The 16,713-nt window shown below is 44.3% G+C and overlaps 1 protein-coding gene across 7 annotated transcripts in view; it reads left to right on the top strand.

Annotated features, from left to right (window-relative positions):
- The window catches only part of DGKI (diacylglycerol kinase iota), a 247,578-nt gene that overhangs the window by 120,437 nt on the left and 110,428 nt on the right, over nt 1–16,713 (top strand). For 3 of the 7 annotated variants that reach the window (XM_083461919.1, XM_083461922.1, XM_083461918.1), the window contains exons 5-9: nt 2,777–2,833; nt 6,257–6,322; nt 10,279–10,350; nt 11,662–11,778; nt 16,436–16,531. In XM_083461919.1, the coding sequence (XP_083318045.1) occupies nt 2,777–2,833; nt 6,257–6,322; nt 10,279–10,350; nt 11,662–11,778; nt 16,436–16,531 (408 nt within the window). The remainder of the gene's footprint in view (nt 1–2,776; nt 2,834–6,256; nt 6,323–10,278; nt 10,351–11,661; nt 11,779–16,435; nt 16,532–16,713) is intronic. The other 4 variants (XM_083461924.1, XM_083461923.1, XM_083461920.1 and 1 more) reach the window with 2 other exon arrangements.

Below are 16,713 nucleotides of genomic sequence, written 5' to 3'. Positions count from 1 at the left end.
TTTGCCAAATTAAAAAAATTGCCCAGACAGAAATTTTAATCCTGAAAAGAGGACATGTCCTGGAAAAAGAGGATACATGCCAACCCTATGTGGGAGAGAACAGACTACTTAACAGACTACAGCTCCCAGAATTCTTTGGGGGAAGCCATAGCTGTTTAAAATGGTATGCCCCTGCCTTAAATGTATGATGTGAATGTGGCCCTAATCTGATGCATAAATCAAAATTGGTGGATATGTGTGTAACATCAAAATACGCATGACTTCTTTTTTCTGTTACTGTGCAGAGCAGGGGAAGCATTAGAGGGTAGCAGAACAGCAGGTTCTGAAATGAAATGCTGGTTGAATTTTCTTGCTGACCTTTACCGGGAATTATAATCATTTCTTCCTACAAGTTCAGTACTGATGACATCTAGCGGAGAGCCACATGCCTCCAGACACAAAAGATTCTGAAATAGCCAGGTTAGTTAGTTTATAAAGGAAAGAAACCCCAAGGTCAATCCGGCATATAAATCTGCCTCAAACTTTATCTTGTGGCAGCGGCTAATCCATTGCCTGGCCCAGTGCCCAGCATCTAGGCTGAATTTTAAACAATATGATTACAATTTAGATAGCTTTCCTATCTTGGCAAGATCTATAGAAGGGTCAAAAGCTTAATGGTAGCATTTGAGGCGGCTTAACGGCTTGGAGTGGGGCGCGCTGACATGCATTCTCCAGGCCATATGTAGGTCAAGAGTACTTGTATTTTTTGCTTGGTCACAGAATCTCAACTTTCATTTTAAGAAACAAACAAGCAAGCAAAAGTGACTCTCTAGGCTTCAGGGTTTCAGAAACAGGGGTAGACCCAGACTTTGCTCCCATGGGGTGGGCTGTCACACAGGATGAACAACTGAAGGTGGAGAGACTGTGTCCTTCCAGATGTCATAGAGTCATAGAATTTATAGAGTTGGAAGGGACCTTGAGGATCATCTAGTCCAACCCCTGCAATGTCATTGGACTCCAACTTCCATCAGCCCCAGCCAGCATGACCAATGGTGAGAGATGATGGGAGCTGTACAACAACTCTGATTTGCAATATCTAGTTCTTGCTTTGGTGTCATACAGGATGTACAACATACTCATATCATAATAGAGGCTCCCACCAGAAACTACAATTTTCCTCTATACTGTATGCTTCAGAAGAATGTGTATTTCTAATGATTTCCAGCAGTATGCTCAATATGCCACTGTAAGAGACACAAGTACCTCAGAAGCCTGAGTTTTATGTTGGTTTTCCAGGCATTTTGCTGACATTAGCGTTTGAATTCTGACACTATATATGCACATCTGTCACTGTCAAGAGGGGATGAATGTTGTTCACGAAATGATTTATGAATTGTTAAATGCCGCAGCATAAAAACTTAGCTAGCAAACTAACAATAGCCCTCGTTATATGCATTTAGTCCTGTCTTATGACGTGCAGATGTGCTGTTTTTATTGTCCATAATGCAAAGCATGACATGTTTAAGAGTTTTTTTTTGGGGGGGAAGCATGAACTGTAATGATGAGCATTTAAAGAGAAGGGGGCAAGAATCAGAGGTAGAGCATCTGCTTTGTATCCAGAAAGTCCCAGGTTCAGTCCCCAGCATCTCCAGGTAGGGCTGGGAAAGACCCCAGCCTGAAATTCTGGAGCAGTGGAGTGTATGAGGTGTTTGGGGAGGAGAAGTACCTCTGGTAGGGAATACGTCATCCTCCTTCTGGGATAGTTTGTTCACCATTGGTCCCTACCCTGCACTCAGCTCTCACCTGTGGCTCCTAGAAGCTGTAAGCATGTGACATCAGCCAAACCATGAACAATGGCTTCATCTGGCTGGCTCAACCAGGTGAGAGTAGCTGATGGGTCTCCAACTCTTGGTGACTTAGGGACTTCCTTTGCATGTGAAGACAGGCTCTGGTAGAGTGGAGAAGACCAAGAGTGGGCCCAGTAGCCAGGAAGGTGGTTTCTGTACATGCCGTAGAGGGAAGTGAGGGACCAATGGGGCTGACCAGTGTGGGAAGGTAGCCCATCTTGGAGAAGGAAGGCTCTGATCCTAAACTTCTGCTTCCTTGTGAGATATCTTCGGCAGAAGAAATGGCAAAGGAGTGAACCCCACAGAAATCCAGAGTAGAATCCCTAAGACGATGGGATGGCATCTTGTATGCCTCCTTCCTGCAACTCCTGCAGCCAAGCTGGTGCCAAACATATTGCTCTGCGCACACACGACTGCACACCCTTGCTAGATTTTTGCAGCTGCTGGGCAGGTGGTCCGATGGATTCCTCCAGCAATCCTGCTGGATTGGCTAAGGCACCTTGTGGCTTGCAAGTAAATGGGGCAGCTGTTTCGTGGTGGCACTGGGCCCCTGCTCCAAGGACCAGGTCCAGAACAAGCATATCACCTGTACTCCCGCCAGTCAGCTGCCCAGTCCTAGAGATCCATTGCCATCCAACGTGGACCAATAGTGAGTTTGTACTATACTGGAACTATAGGAACATAGGAAGTGGCCTAGGAAGGCAGACCACCGGTCCACCTAGCTCAGTACCGTCTACAATATCTGGAAGAGGTTCTAAAGGGTTTCATGCAGCCCTACTGGAAGATGTCGCTAGGGATCAAAGCTAGGACTTTCTGCATTCAAAGTGGATGCTCTACAACTAGGTTACAGCCCTTTACCACCTCTTTTGGTGCTTGGGAGGGGTGGCCTGTTTCATCATGGGGATAGGCCTGCCATTATTACTCCTGTCTTCTTGCTTCCCACCTGGCAGATTAACTTTCGTTGCAAGCCAACTTTCCGAGAAGGCGGTTCTAGATCTCCCAGAGAGGTGAGTGGTTTGTGAATGTTACCTATGAGTCTCTTTGCAGGATTGTGGCCCATAAGCAACTGCTTCGTTCTTGGGGGGTGCGGGGGTGCGGAGGGATACTTTCAGATCCAGTGGAGCTTTGGAAACTGCTTCTCTGCTTTTCAGTTTCTCCTGGTGCTCAGCCTTCCAGGCTGCAAACCAGAGAGTGTTAATAATAATAATAATAATTTTATTTATACCCCTCCCTCCCCAGCCAAGACTGGGCTCAGGGTGGCTAACACCAGATATAAAACAATTGATTGAAATACAACTTAAAAAACAAGATTAAAATACATTAAAATGCAGCCTCATTTCAGCAGAAACTCAAAAACTTTTTTGGGGATGAAAACATCGTCTTCACCAAGGCTAACTATCCAGACCGGTCCTACATGGGCCAGAAAAAAGCCAGGGAAGTCCCCAAGTAGGAGTTCCATCACAGAAGGAAAAAGGAAAAAAGAAAGAGGGGGAGGGGATCAAGTTAATTCCAAGCCAAAAGCCAGGCTGAACAATTCTGTCTTACAGGCCCTGTGGAAAGAAATAAGATCTTGCAGGGCCCTTGTCTCATATGCCTTTAAATCCTAAAAACAGCAGGCAATTGCTGCCTTTCGCCTCCCTGGTTCTGCTGTGCATCCTCTCCTCCATCTCTTGTGACATGCAGGACTTTAGGAAAGCCACATGGGAGGTGGAGATATTTGGTGGGGTTGAAGAAAGGAGACTGGGGAAGCACAGCAGAAGAATGAAAACACAATGTCAAAGGTGCACTTGGCATGGTTCAAATGGGCTTTTTCAGGGCCCCCCCCGAACCACTTTAAAAGGCAGTTTTGCTTGCTGTCTGGGAGAAGTCTTAGACCTTGATTTGATTTCGATTTATTATATTTCTCTGCCACTTTTCATTCGAGTGAACCCCAAAGCAGCTTACGAAGAACAAATAATAATGATATAATAAAACATAATAGAGCATCACAAATACAGCGCAAATCATACAGAATAATTAACAAATCATCAGTGAAACAGATACGATGTGTAAAACACTGTTAACAAAGCAACAGCAACTGAATAATAAGCCAAACAGTGGCTTTAAAGCAGAAGTCATTATATGATTAACAAATCAATGCAGCATTTATAATCTATAAAACAAAATAAACAACATGAAGACAATAGCAACCAAAAAATAAACTAAGCACTGTTAAGCTAATGCACACTTTCCACATCTCCTTGACTCATAATTTTCATTTTATTTGGCTCATTAAAATACACATACATATAATGCCTCTGGCAGCAGCTCCCTTATGAAGGCTTCTAGGGCTGGAGGGTAAAGCAAGGCAGGTAGAAAAAGCTATTGCCTGCTGGCCAACACAGCATCCCTCTCCCCTCATCAGATAATGTCCCAAATTGCTTGAGCAGAGCCTTGAAGAAGCTGCTTCAGTTGTCCACTGGGGAAGGGAGAAGAAGACCACAGGATCACCGTGTTTCATAAGCACTCTCCAGGATGGGGAATTCAGCCCAGAATACTAGATACACTAGTTGTGTATCATTTGCTCCTGATACCTGCTTCATGAGAAACTGGGCTCATTCTGAAAAGAGAAGCACATTGCAGATTGATTGACAGCAGCATGGCTTAGTGCATATGTAGTCTTAGAGCTCATTCACACTTCCATTTGCCTATCTGCTTTCTCCCAGGAAAACCCATGGTTGACCATTGAATTGGAGCAAACATTGATTGGGTTTCCCGCAGTTTGTCGGTCATTTCGATTTAGTGCTACAGTGTGTGTTCTCCAGGGGAAAGTGCTGAGACAAAGGCAAAACCACTTGGATTCCTATTTTCTAGGCGTGGGATAAGCAGGAGTGTGGGCGAGCCCTCAGTGTCCCAAAGAACAGAAGTCCAGCCCAGCTCCTGCAAGGCCTAAAGAGCAGTTTACACACAGTTCTGCTGCCCATGATTTTGCCTTGAAAGATGGAGTCAAGAATGTGGATTAGGCCTAGGAAGATGAGTAACCATGGAGCATAAATAGCTAGTAGATAATTCAGGGAGCAGGACCAAATCCTTCAGAAACCATCTGGTGCAGACATAGCCTTAAAAAAAAATCATTTAATTTTACTTTTAATTTGTATGCCACCTTTCTATATTACTATGTGCAAGGCGATTTACAACAACAGAATATACAACAAAGATCACACACCTTATAATAATCTGATCCAATGCGACAAAGTCATAAAAAAACATAACTTTAAATTAAACAACTTATATCAAGTAAAGTAATATTCAACAATGTATTTGAATATAACAGTGCACAATAAAATTAACTCACAAAGTATCATTAAATAATAAACAGAAATTTGCTCTTAACAGTTACAATAAATGATTGCTAAACTATAACCAATAGAAATAACAGTAAATCACAATGCATAAAAAAACCCACACTACATGCAAAACCATGTGAAAGGATCAAACTGAAATTGCCTTGGTTGCACTGGTCAATGATCGCTGGTGGGCTAGGGACCGAGGTGAAAGCTGTTTCCTGGTCCTGCTGGATCTCTCAGCGGCGCTTTATTGACCATGACATCTTTCTGGACCGTCTGGAAGAGCTGGGAGCTGGGGGCACTGTTATGCAGTGGTTCTGCTCCTTTCTCCTGGGCTGTGTCCAGAAAGTGGTGTTGAGGGATCTCTGGTGGGCTTAGGGACAAAGGTGAGAGCGGTTTCCTAGTTCTGCTGGATCTCTCAGTGGCTTTTGACACCATTGACCATAACATCCTTCTGGACCATCTAGAGGGGCTGGGAGCACTGTTATACATGGTTCTGCTCCTTTCTCCTGGGCTGTGTCCAGAAAGTGGTGTTGAGGGATGAGTGTTCAGACTCCTGGGCTCTCAGTTGTGGGGTGCTTTAGGACTCCATACTCTCCCCAATGCTTTTCAACATCTATATGAGGTTACTGGGAGAGATCATCAGGGGGTTTGGGCTGCATGTTCACCAGCATGAGGATGATACCCAGCTCTACCTCTCTTTCAAATCAGAACTATGGAAGGTAGTGAAGGACCTGTGTGAGTGTCTGAAGGTGGTTGGAGAATGGATATAAATAGTAAAATTATTATTATTATTATAAATTGTGTGTGTGACACAACTTATATTTTTTAAAAATGGGATGTGGAGGAATACTGCTTTGAATACCAAAAGCCAAAATGCCTTATTTTATTTTCTGTTATGGAACATCTCTCTCTTATGTGTGCTTCAGAGCAGCTGACAGCTCCTATCCCTTCCTTTCTGAATTGCCTCCCAGCAATGCCAGCGGCGATCTCTAGGCTGCCATATGTGAATGGTGGCTTTGGAATGCAAAGCTCTGCACCGGATGCTGGGCTGTGTTTTCTTGTATTAATTTTATTCCTTGCTTCCACTGCCTCCCCCTGCAGAACTTTGTCCGACATCACTGGGTACACAGGCGGCGGCAGGAGGGGAAGTGCAAGCAGTGTGGGAAGGTAAGGGTAATGTCGGGACCAGCACAATTCATCTTGCTGCTTGAAGATGAATCTTGCCTGCCACCACACACCCCAGAGTCCATATACATAGGCCGATCAGATTGGCAATTTATTTTATTGACCAAAAATAAATAAATCTCTGGGTGACAGATGCATTTTAAGCAGGTGCCTAAATGTCAGTACTGTAGGTGCCTACCTGATGTTCATTGGAAGCACATTCCAGGAGGAAGGTGCTAAAATGCACCGATCTTGATGGAAAAAAGCTGAACCTTGGGAGCATGTGAAACTAAGGTGTCCCTCCTGAGGATTGAAGTGACTGGGCAGGGGGTATACAAGGTAATATACAGAGGGGGGTTTACAGAAATAACTTGGTCCTCAGTTGTTCTGGGCCTTATAGCAAGACTTTGAACTTGTCCCAGTAACATATTGCCTGTTGAATCTTATTCCTTAGTGAATCTGAGGTCCACAAGCAGGGTGTGTGACAGGCCTGGGGCACATAGCTGTGGACTCTGACGGAGGGGAGTGACTCAGGAAGAACAGCCAAGGTGTTTTCTGCTGTTCTCCTCAGTTTCTGCCACCTGAGGCAATTGCCTCACTCTGTCCAATGACAGGACCGGCCCTGACTAATATCTACAGCATTTAAAGCTTTGCGTATCATTTATTCATTCAGTTCTCTAGTTGGCCATGCTCCTTGACATAACATCAATTCATTTTAAGGATTAGAGCTTCTCCCTTGTTCTTTTCCTTAATGGTTCCATGGACTTGCTCTGTCCCATATTCCACTCCCCCCTCCAGTTTTTTTTTAAACAAAATTGATTTCAGAAAGGAAGCAAGTAACATTTGCTGTAGCTTCCAACACCTTTAGTTCATTTCCATAATATATAGTTTCTATTTTGCCCTTCATTGTCAGGTGATCTCAGGGTGTGATAAATAGCAATACACACACATACACCAGCCCTCCCCCCAACCTGGTGCTGTTTGAGTGTTTTGGACTACGATTCCCAACATCCCTGGCCATAGGCAATGATGGCTGGGGCTTTGGGGGTTGATGGGAGATGTAGTCTGAAACATCCAAAGAGCGCCAGGTTGGGGTAAGACTATTCTAGGGGATATGAGTAGACTGGGGGAAGAGTTGGCCCCTTCTTCACACACACATGCATGCATTGTACCTGCTTGAAGCACATGAAAAGGGCATGCACATGATTCCACCGCTATGCACCAAGATCCCTGGATTTACTCTAAATCCCTCTTCACCTGTACTGGCTGGGACTGATAGGTTTTGTAGTCCAAAGCACCATCTTAGGGAAGGCTGATGCACACAGTACAATCATTTGGTAGAGCATTAGTAAACATGAAATAGTATGAAAGATAATAAGTCTGATTGCACAGTGTTCTGATATTGTACACTGGCAATGCAGGAAGAGCCTTGCAGACTCAAATCTCAAGATTATGAGAGACTTTAATGGTTCAAGAGCTGGAAGCCTTAATAAAGCCTTCAGCCCCTTGAGCAATTAAACAATATGATATTCAAAATTGTTATCAATTTGAGGCTTTTCAAATCTGCTTAAATGCCAAGCTCATCTTTCCACGTTCATTACACCCCCGGTTCTCAAGTTTAGTGAATTAGAAAAAAAATAAAATCAATTTGCAAGAACTGTGGAAAAGAATCAGAGTCCCATTATCTCCAAGCAGCATCTCTGCCTCTCGCATCACCCAGTCCTCTCAGCCTGTTTTGAATTATTACTTTTTTGTGAAGCAAGATAATTTCACCATCTTTCTTATTCTTTCTTCCCCCACTTCAAAAAAATACCCCAATAACATATCTCTTTATCTTTCTATGTGAACCAATTATAAAGTTCCTGCAGTTTTTGAAGCCTGGCTCTTCACTGCATCCCTAAGAAACAATTTCCTATGATATATGTGTGTGTCAGGCAGGAGTTTGGTAAAGGCAGAAGGTATTCAGATGCTGTCGAACTGGGCATAAGATACCTCCAGTTAGTGGGCCACTTTGCCAAGGCGTTGCCCCTCTGTCTTCCACCTAGTGCCATATATTATGTCAGGTATGGGGCAAGTAAGGATGGGACTGGGCCCAAGGGGTGGGAATAAGAGGTGCTGTCAATCAAGTCCTGCACACAGTGCTTTGCAAGCACTGGCATCGAGTCTGTGTGGGCAAAGAGGGTCACCTGACATCTGATGTCAGGTGATTGACAGATGGGAGGCTTTGCCCAGTGGTCAAACTATCCCCACAGGGATGGGGCAGATAACCTCCAGTCTAGTAGCCAGATCCAGTTCCTCACACCTGTGTTAAAAAATGGGGAGGATTTGGGCAGAGGCTGTAGCTGGGTTCCAGAGAGCATGTAGGAAGTCCAAATTTTGATTATCGTTACTTGCAATTAAAGCAGGTCCTCCGGTTAAAGAGGGCAAAATACTTGGACATTTGCCCATGTCCCCAAATCAACAAGCGACCCTCTGTGCTCCTGGTCTTACCATTTCACAGTGTTATTATCCATAGACCTAGACAAGCTTCAGAAAAGGGCAACCAAAATGATTAATGGGATGGAGAGACTGCCCCCCAAGGAAAGGTTGCAGAGTTTGAAAACCATTTTTTATTGATTTTCACAATTGAATTCCATATTTAATCACAATAGTACTTCCCCCTCCTACCCCCAAATTCACAAATATCTTTTTCAAAAGCTTATCTTTGAGGTTCTTTAGACTTCATGACTTCCCTCCATTCCCTCTTCTTGGTTCTTTATATAGACAAAATTTGAGTTTGAGACTTTTTAGTTTAGAGAGAAGGCAAGAGGCGACATGTTGTAAACGTACGCATGGCATGGAGAAAGCAAATAGAGAAATGCTCTTCTCGCTCTCTCAAAGCACCAGGACTCCTGTACATCCAATGTTGGTGAATACAGAAAGATTCAAGATAGATGAAAGGATGTACTTCACGCAGCGCATAGTTAAAGTATGGAACATGCTTGCACAGGATGCAGTGATGGCCAAGAACTTGGATGACTTTAAAAGAGGACTAGACAAATTCATGGAGGAGAAGGCCACCAGTGGCTGCTAGCTGTGATGACTAGGCTCTGCATCTAAGGTTAGAGGCAGTGATGCCTCTACACTACCAGTTGCTGCAAGTCACAGAAGGGGAAAGTGGTCTTGTGCTTGGGTCCTACTTGTGGGTTTCTCACAGGCATCTGGTTGTCCACTGTAAGAAAAGGATGCTTGACTTGACGGGCCATTGGCCTGATCCAGCAGGGCTCATCTTACCTTCTTATTTCTGCTTTGCACAAAGTATGCAAGGAGTTCAGATGCAGCCAAAAAGGATTAGAAATTTGCATGCCCTGCTTCGCCAAGGTTGGGGGAGATAACTGAGGATGCTGTGCTGGAGACTTCCCCTGCAAAAAAATCCTGAAGGCATCAGGGCTTAGAAGAAACAATATCAGAGACTGGACATCTAGATTTAAGTCTCATTAACATTATGGGTGAATTGCCCATTGGATGAAGTTTCCCCAGAAATGGATTCTCTTATACCTCCATTGCATCATTTAAAAAGCAGGGCCGGTCCACTCATAAGGCGAGCTGAGGCAAGTACCTCAGGCAGCAGGTTCCACAGGGATAGAAGATCTGACCTTCAGGGAATGCCTTGCTGTTGCTGCTACTGCAGCTGCTACTGTAGCAACAGCTGTGACATGCTCCTGGGAGGCCAGATCTGCTGTCTCCTTTGCAGCCTCCCTATTTTATCTGCCCCTTGGTGGTCCTACCACAATTTAATCAAGGTCTGGCTGACAAAAGAGGAAGATACTCCCCTGTAGTCCCACTTGTAAGGAAAATAAAACAAAATGTTACCATGCACACAGTACACAACAAACATGTTTTTTTGGGGGGGGGGGCAGGACAGCTGTGCAATGTGATTGTTAGGTGATGGATGTGATAAACTCACCTTGTCGTTACAGGGCTTTCAGCAAAAATTCTCCTTCCACAGTAAAGAGATTGTGGCCATCAGCTGCTCCTGGTGCAAGCAGGCAGTAAGTCACTTTTGCCCAGTGAACTGTGTGAGTGCTTGTGACTGTCTCGCCAGCATGGTTTGGATGGTTCTGCTTTGATTGCACAGGCAGAATCTTTAATAAGAAAAGATCCTGCGGGCAGGCTCTACCTGGCTTATTTTGTTATTTTTCCACTCGGCTCTCCTTAAAATACCAAGTATCTGTACTGTGAGAGGTGGACGTGCTGCATTCCTCTCCCACAAACATACTGAAGAACGTCTCCTTTTTCTTGAACTCATGGCACTAATAGGGCATTATTTTTCCTTTTATTTCCTTCCTTTGGTCCATTAAGATGATTGTTTATTGATACAGCATACAAAAAAACCTGGCAAGAGAGTCAGGAAAGGGGAAATGCAAAATATTGAGCGTACACAGAAGAGCATAAAAGCATTCATTTAACGAAAAAGCACCTCATTTTTATAGGTGTGTCCCCCCCCCGGTATATATTGCTTTGCAATCCCTGTGCTTAGTGGTTCCTGAGCCAAGCGGCTGGCAGATCCTTTTGCGCAGCAGTTCCCAAGCGCCTGGCAGCCAGCTGGTTGTCAGGTGTTTTGGAAGCCCTGTTCAAGGGACTTGGACAGGCACCAATCATCTGATGCCATGATGGTGTCAGATGAATGTCCCACCTGCCTGTGAAAATTGGCTTGTGGGGATGGAAGAAGAGTAGAAGAGTTTGGATTTGATATCCCGCTTTTCACTCCCTTTAAGGAGTCTCAAAGCGGCTAACATTCTCCTTTCCCTTCCTCCCCCACAACAAACACTCTGTGAGGTGAGTGGGGCTGAGAGACTTCAGAGAAGTGTGACTGGCCCAAGGTCACCCAGCAACTGCATGGGGAGGAGCGGAAACGCGAACCCGGTTCCCCAGATTACGAGACTACCGCTCTTAACCACTACACCACGCTGGCTCTCACATGGAGAGATGAATATCTGGCCTGCTGGGTCCGAAAGATCTATGCCAGTGTGGTGTAGTGGTTAAGAGCAGTGGACTCGTAATCTGGTGAACCAGGTTCAATTCCCTGCTCCTCCACATGCAACTGCTGGGTGAGCTTGGGTTAGTCACACTTCTCTCTGAAGTCTCCCAGCCTCACTCACCTCACAGAGTGTTTGTTGTGGGGGAGGAAGGGAAAGGAGATCGTTAGTCGCTTTGAGACTCCTTAGGGTAGTGATAAAGTGGGATATCAAATCCAAACTCCTCCTCCTCCTCTTCTTCTTCTCAGCCCTGTTTTACAACATTATTTTCTCTCTCACACCTCTCTCCCTGTTTCATTGGTGCCTCTCTTTTCCTTTCTCAAGTTTCACAATAAGGTTACCTGCTTCATGCTGCAGCACATTGAAGAGCCATGTTCCCTCGGAGCTCATGCGGCTGTTATTGTACCTCCCACCTGGATCATTAAGGTGAAGAAACCTCAGGTAACTGCATGCCAATGTCTGTTTTGACACTGCTGGTTGGCTCGCTTGGCTTAAACACCTGATAATTTGCCAGACAGGTATGCTTCACTTCCTTTCGTCCACAAACCCACCACCTTCTGCACTCATAAGTGTTATAAGCCATTATCCAGTCTTTCCAGTTACTCCTTTGGGAGGATTCCTTCACCATATTGTTTTGGATTGTGGAGAACTAGAATACTAGGCTTCGTGGGGTCATTGTTAGAAGCAATAATGAAATTCTTCTATCCTTCTTCCCTGTCTGAATGTAGCTGGAGGGGTAAGGAACCTCCAGCCCATGGGCTGAATTAGTACCACCAGGCTCCCCCATTTGGTCATAGGACAGGTTAAGATGCAGCTGGCCAGTGGGTGGTTGCAAGCCTAATATTAAAAAAAGAAAGAGGGGTAATAATAATAATAATAATAATAATAATAATAATAATAATAATAATATCTTTATTGTCATTGTCCCCTTTGGGGACAACGAAATTACTTGACTGCTCCATAAAAACACTAATTAAACAATACAGTATAATACAGCAAGGGAGATTAGATGACTTTCAAAGTCCGGGCTTCCCATTCAGGGCCGAGATCGCTCTGGAGAAGAAGCTGTTCTTAAGATGGCTCGTTCTTGTCTTCATCGTCCTGTATCTCCGTCCCGACGGCAAGAGCTCGAAGAGACAGTGACCAGGATGCGATGGATCTTTTACTATGTCCAGTGCCTTCCTATGGCACCTTGTGGCATAAATCTGCTCTAAGGTGGAGAGTGGGCAGCCAACAATGCTCTCTGCTGCCTTAACAACCCTGCACAACCCCATCCTGTCCTGGGTAGTACAGCTTCCGTACCACACACATAAGCCATAAGTAAGCACGCTCTCAATGGCACAGTGATAGAAGGCAAGCAGCAGTTTCTGCGGAAGATGGTTTTTCCTTAGTATTCTCAAAAAGTACAGTCTCTGCTGCGCCTTCTTCACAAGCCCCCTTGTGTTGACACTCCAGGACAGATCCTCTTGTAATTCAATGCCCCAAAATCTGAACATTGTTACCCTCTCCACAATGAAGGCAATGAATCTATGACTTCATTGTGGCATCAGGTGATTGACATGTGTGTGGCTCCACCCACATGTCATATTTGGACCACGGTGTGTTTAGGGGGAGATAAGGATGGATCCAGTTTCCCGCTCCTGGAATAGAGTTAGATTTGCCAGATTGCATCCTGGAGATCCTGCCTGTACCTTTAAAGGTTCTGAGGCTGTTGGTTCAGGGCTGCATTTGCTCAGGTCTCTATTTAGGGCTGGACCAAGGACTTTTGCCGTCTGAGGCAAAGGATGAGATGGCTCCCTGCTGCCCATTCGTCTGCCAAGACTAGGAGTTGAAGCTGGTGATAGAACAGCACCCTCCTGTTTAGGGGGCACATGGCAAGCCATGTAGCACACTCAGCCCTGCCCTCCAACTCCTCACCACTGCTTCCTGCCCCAAAGCATATGCCATCTGAGGCAGCCTCCTCACTCTGCCTAATGGTAGGGCCAACCCTGTCCCTACTCTGTCCCTCCACTGGTCCCTCCATTCATTCTCTCCTCTACTATCTGGTGGGTGTTTTTGAATGCTTAAGCATTTAGTTCTCTCTGGAAAGTGAGGGGTGTTTCCACCTCCTCCCCTGGTAACATTTGGAAATGGTACCTTTGATTGTCAAGGGAAAGATGGTTTGGTGTACTTTGACCTGAAGAAATTGGGCAAGCTCCAATGTAGTATGTGTGGGCTTCTGCTTGCAAAATGAGGCTTCTCCTTCCTTTCCTTTCCTTCTGCATGCCCACAAAATCAGCTCCAGAGGGCTGGGCGACCACCTGGAACATATTTTGAGGACATTTGAAATGGGAACAGCAGAGGTTGGAGAAAATAAACCAGAAGTACCATTGCACAAGCAGATTCCGCTACACAAGATGGCCGACATCTTTGGATGTCTCTGCTAGTTTACTCTCTTTAGTGCAGTCTTCTGTGTACACGAGGTCACAAATGACCCAACAGGAACATTGTATGTCTTCTTCTGATCTTTAACTTTTTAATCCAAAAAGCAAAGAAAAACAATAACCAGTGGCTATGATTCACTTCCTGTGCCTGGCGAGATTTGGAACACAGACCATTTGGCACTTTGCACTGGGGGGATAAAAGGTGGGTGGTCATCATGAAAGGGACTTTAACAACGGAGTCTCTTTCAAAGCAACCATCCTGGCCTGCCTTGGCAGTATTTTCTGCACCTTAAATATATCCAAAGAAGTAGAACACTTGCAGTGGATGGCTGGCCATGAGAAGAGGAATTTATAAAACTCTGAAACAGAAATGAAATGTTAGTCAAAGTCATTGTGACCACTAGATTTCTATTAGAAAGTGAAATTGGTCCTCTAACTCACTTCAGCTTTACAACCCAACTATAAATTATTACCTTGGCCTAGGCTGGTTTTATTATATTTTTTGGAATTTGTTTTATCCCTTTTTTTTTTTTAGTAAAGTTGATTGTTTAAATAAATGTGCTTTTTATTGCTGTAAGCTTTTTTGGACTGGCTTTGCCTAGAAAAACAGCATACACATGTCTACTAAAATAAAATAAATATGCATGCCAATATATTTCAACCTTTGCCTAAAAGAAAAAAAAAGATGATTATTTGGCCTGTGTGGGTAATTATCTGCAGAAGCCAAGTAATCACTTCCCGCCTTTTTATCTCCTATGAAAAGAGATTTGTACCTTTGGCATGCAGGGTTTTAAAATTATTATTTTCTGATTCTTCCAGGCAATGCATAAAATAATATTTATGACACATACTCTTGGGTTTAATCAGGCCTCTCAAATACAACACTTCCTTCCAGCCTTCCTGCTATAATCTGAAATGGTATTTCTTTCTGTTAAATGCAGAGGCATTTCCCATAAATTGTGATTAAAATATTAAGGAATCCTGAGATAGAAAAACATGGGCACATGAATCCATTTGTTCTATGTATGCTTGTGGATGTGCAAAGATGTACACACACAGACACACACACACACACACAGGGTGAATGAGAGGACCATATTCCAGCATGCAAGTTACTCCTGACATTATGCCTGACTAGTGAAAAAATATATGTGTCCCGGAGAGAAGGGGAAGGAAACAATTAACTAAACAGTACGTAGACAGATCCCAGGCAGTCTGATGAATGAGTACAGAATCTGCATGCCCATTTTCTCTTGAGTAATGAATGCACATCTTATAGTTTTAAGAACACATGATATGAAAAAAAAATCAAATTTTAAGTGGCATCCAGTTAGCCTGACTTAGAGAGCAAGAGTACTTCTGGCAATATTTGTGTGACCTAGAAAAGCAAGAAAAGTTAGCTTTTCTTTGCAATTTTCATAATCTTTCTTACCTAGCATGAATTTCTGGGATATTTAGAGCACCTAAATATTTCACCTACAAGGGTTGAGAAAAGCAGGGTGTATGCTTCTTTCTTTGGCGATCACTCGTTGCGTGGAGATAGATGAGGCTGAGCCTTGCTCACTTCCATACTTGGTTTTTTAAAAATAAAACTTGTCTAGGTACTTAGCTTTGCTGCATTTTTGTTGGTAAGAAATTGGGTTAAACCCAAATTCATGACTTGGGTTTTGTAACAGCAATAGCAAGCATTTGGGGAAAATCAGACATGTTTACAATATTCATAATTTTCTGTGTATTTCTTTTGCACAGTTCCCTCAAGTAAAACAAGCATAGGAAAGTCACCATTGAGTGTTTTCATCCTGAATTCCACCTGCAATGCAATGTTAATCTATTACAGTGTCACAAGAGCACGAGACACGCGGGAGGAGGAAAGGCGGGGAAAGCCCATTGCTGTCGCCAAAGTCTGCCTCCCACTGTCAGAGCTCATCAGTTGAATCCCACCCAATACATTTCCACCATAGGCAGGAAGCTTCTGACTAGGTGACTTATGTGGCTTTTCAACTTGCTGACCAGGGGAAGCTTCAAGACCCTCACTTTTCTTTCTTATGATTATCTTTAAACTGGACTCCAGCCAGACAGCTCTTCAGATACAGGAATCCCTTCCAACAGAAGGTTGTCTTCATATATCCCTTCAAATAGAGCAGTAGCCATCACCTTTCAGACCTGGGGCTCTCCTTCAACCCAAATGTTGTATTTTGGGATCCACATCTTAATCATTGTTATTTTTAACCATATATTTGTATGGTGGCAGGGCTGCTGTTGTGACTCTTCTTTGATCTCACAGGTAGGTCTCAAACCTTGTCTCACACAGAAAAAAAGGTGGACCCTCGCAGCTCTCACCTGGGAGCTTCTTTCTTCTCCCCATCTCCCATCCTGCCTGGGAGTCCTTCCCTTCCCCTGTCTGTCCCACAGGGTCCTTCACCAGCCAGCCGTCACCTTCATCTGTGTGCAATCCTTTCATTGACCCAGAGTAGAGGACATCTGAAGGGAAAAAGAGAGAGAAGGAAACAGAAGCAAAGGAGGGAGAGAAAAAGTAACATCACACGAGGCTTCTTTGGAAGGGAGCGCACAGTAAAGTGGGAGTGGCGTAGCTTGGAAAGGAATGAATAACTACACCAATAAATCCCATGAGGCTCAGCTCGTTTTATCTTATTCTGCTTCACCTTTTTACACAGATGGTCTCCACATTAGGAGACGAACCTGATTGGGCGGGAGACTGGAGCCCCGGAAGGAAAACGGGCGTCTCCTACCTGAATTGGGAGGGTTGGCAGGTACAACATGTGCTGTTATGTGAGTCTATGGGAGCATCTAGTATTCTTCTCCCTCGCAGCCTTGGAAAGTCTCCAGTTCTGAAAGTACCAGTCTGGTGGTCTCAGTCAGTGTGTGGCTTTCTCCATAACCGGTGGTGTGACAGTGTCAAAGCATGAGGCGCATGTCTTTTTCAACCCACGCA

The sequence above is a fragment of the Podarcis liolepis genome (genome assembly GCF_965112155.1).
Source record: "Podarcis liolepis genome assembly, chromosome: 10".
Taxonomy (NCBI): Eukaryota; Metazoa; Chordata; class Lepidosauria; order Squamata; family Lacertidae; genus Podarcis; species Podarcis liolepis.
The sequence above is the reverse complement of the archived record's forward strand: the minus strand, read 5'-3'. Positions and strand labels throughout refer to the sequence as shown.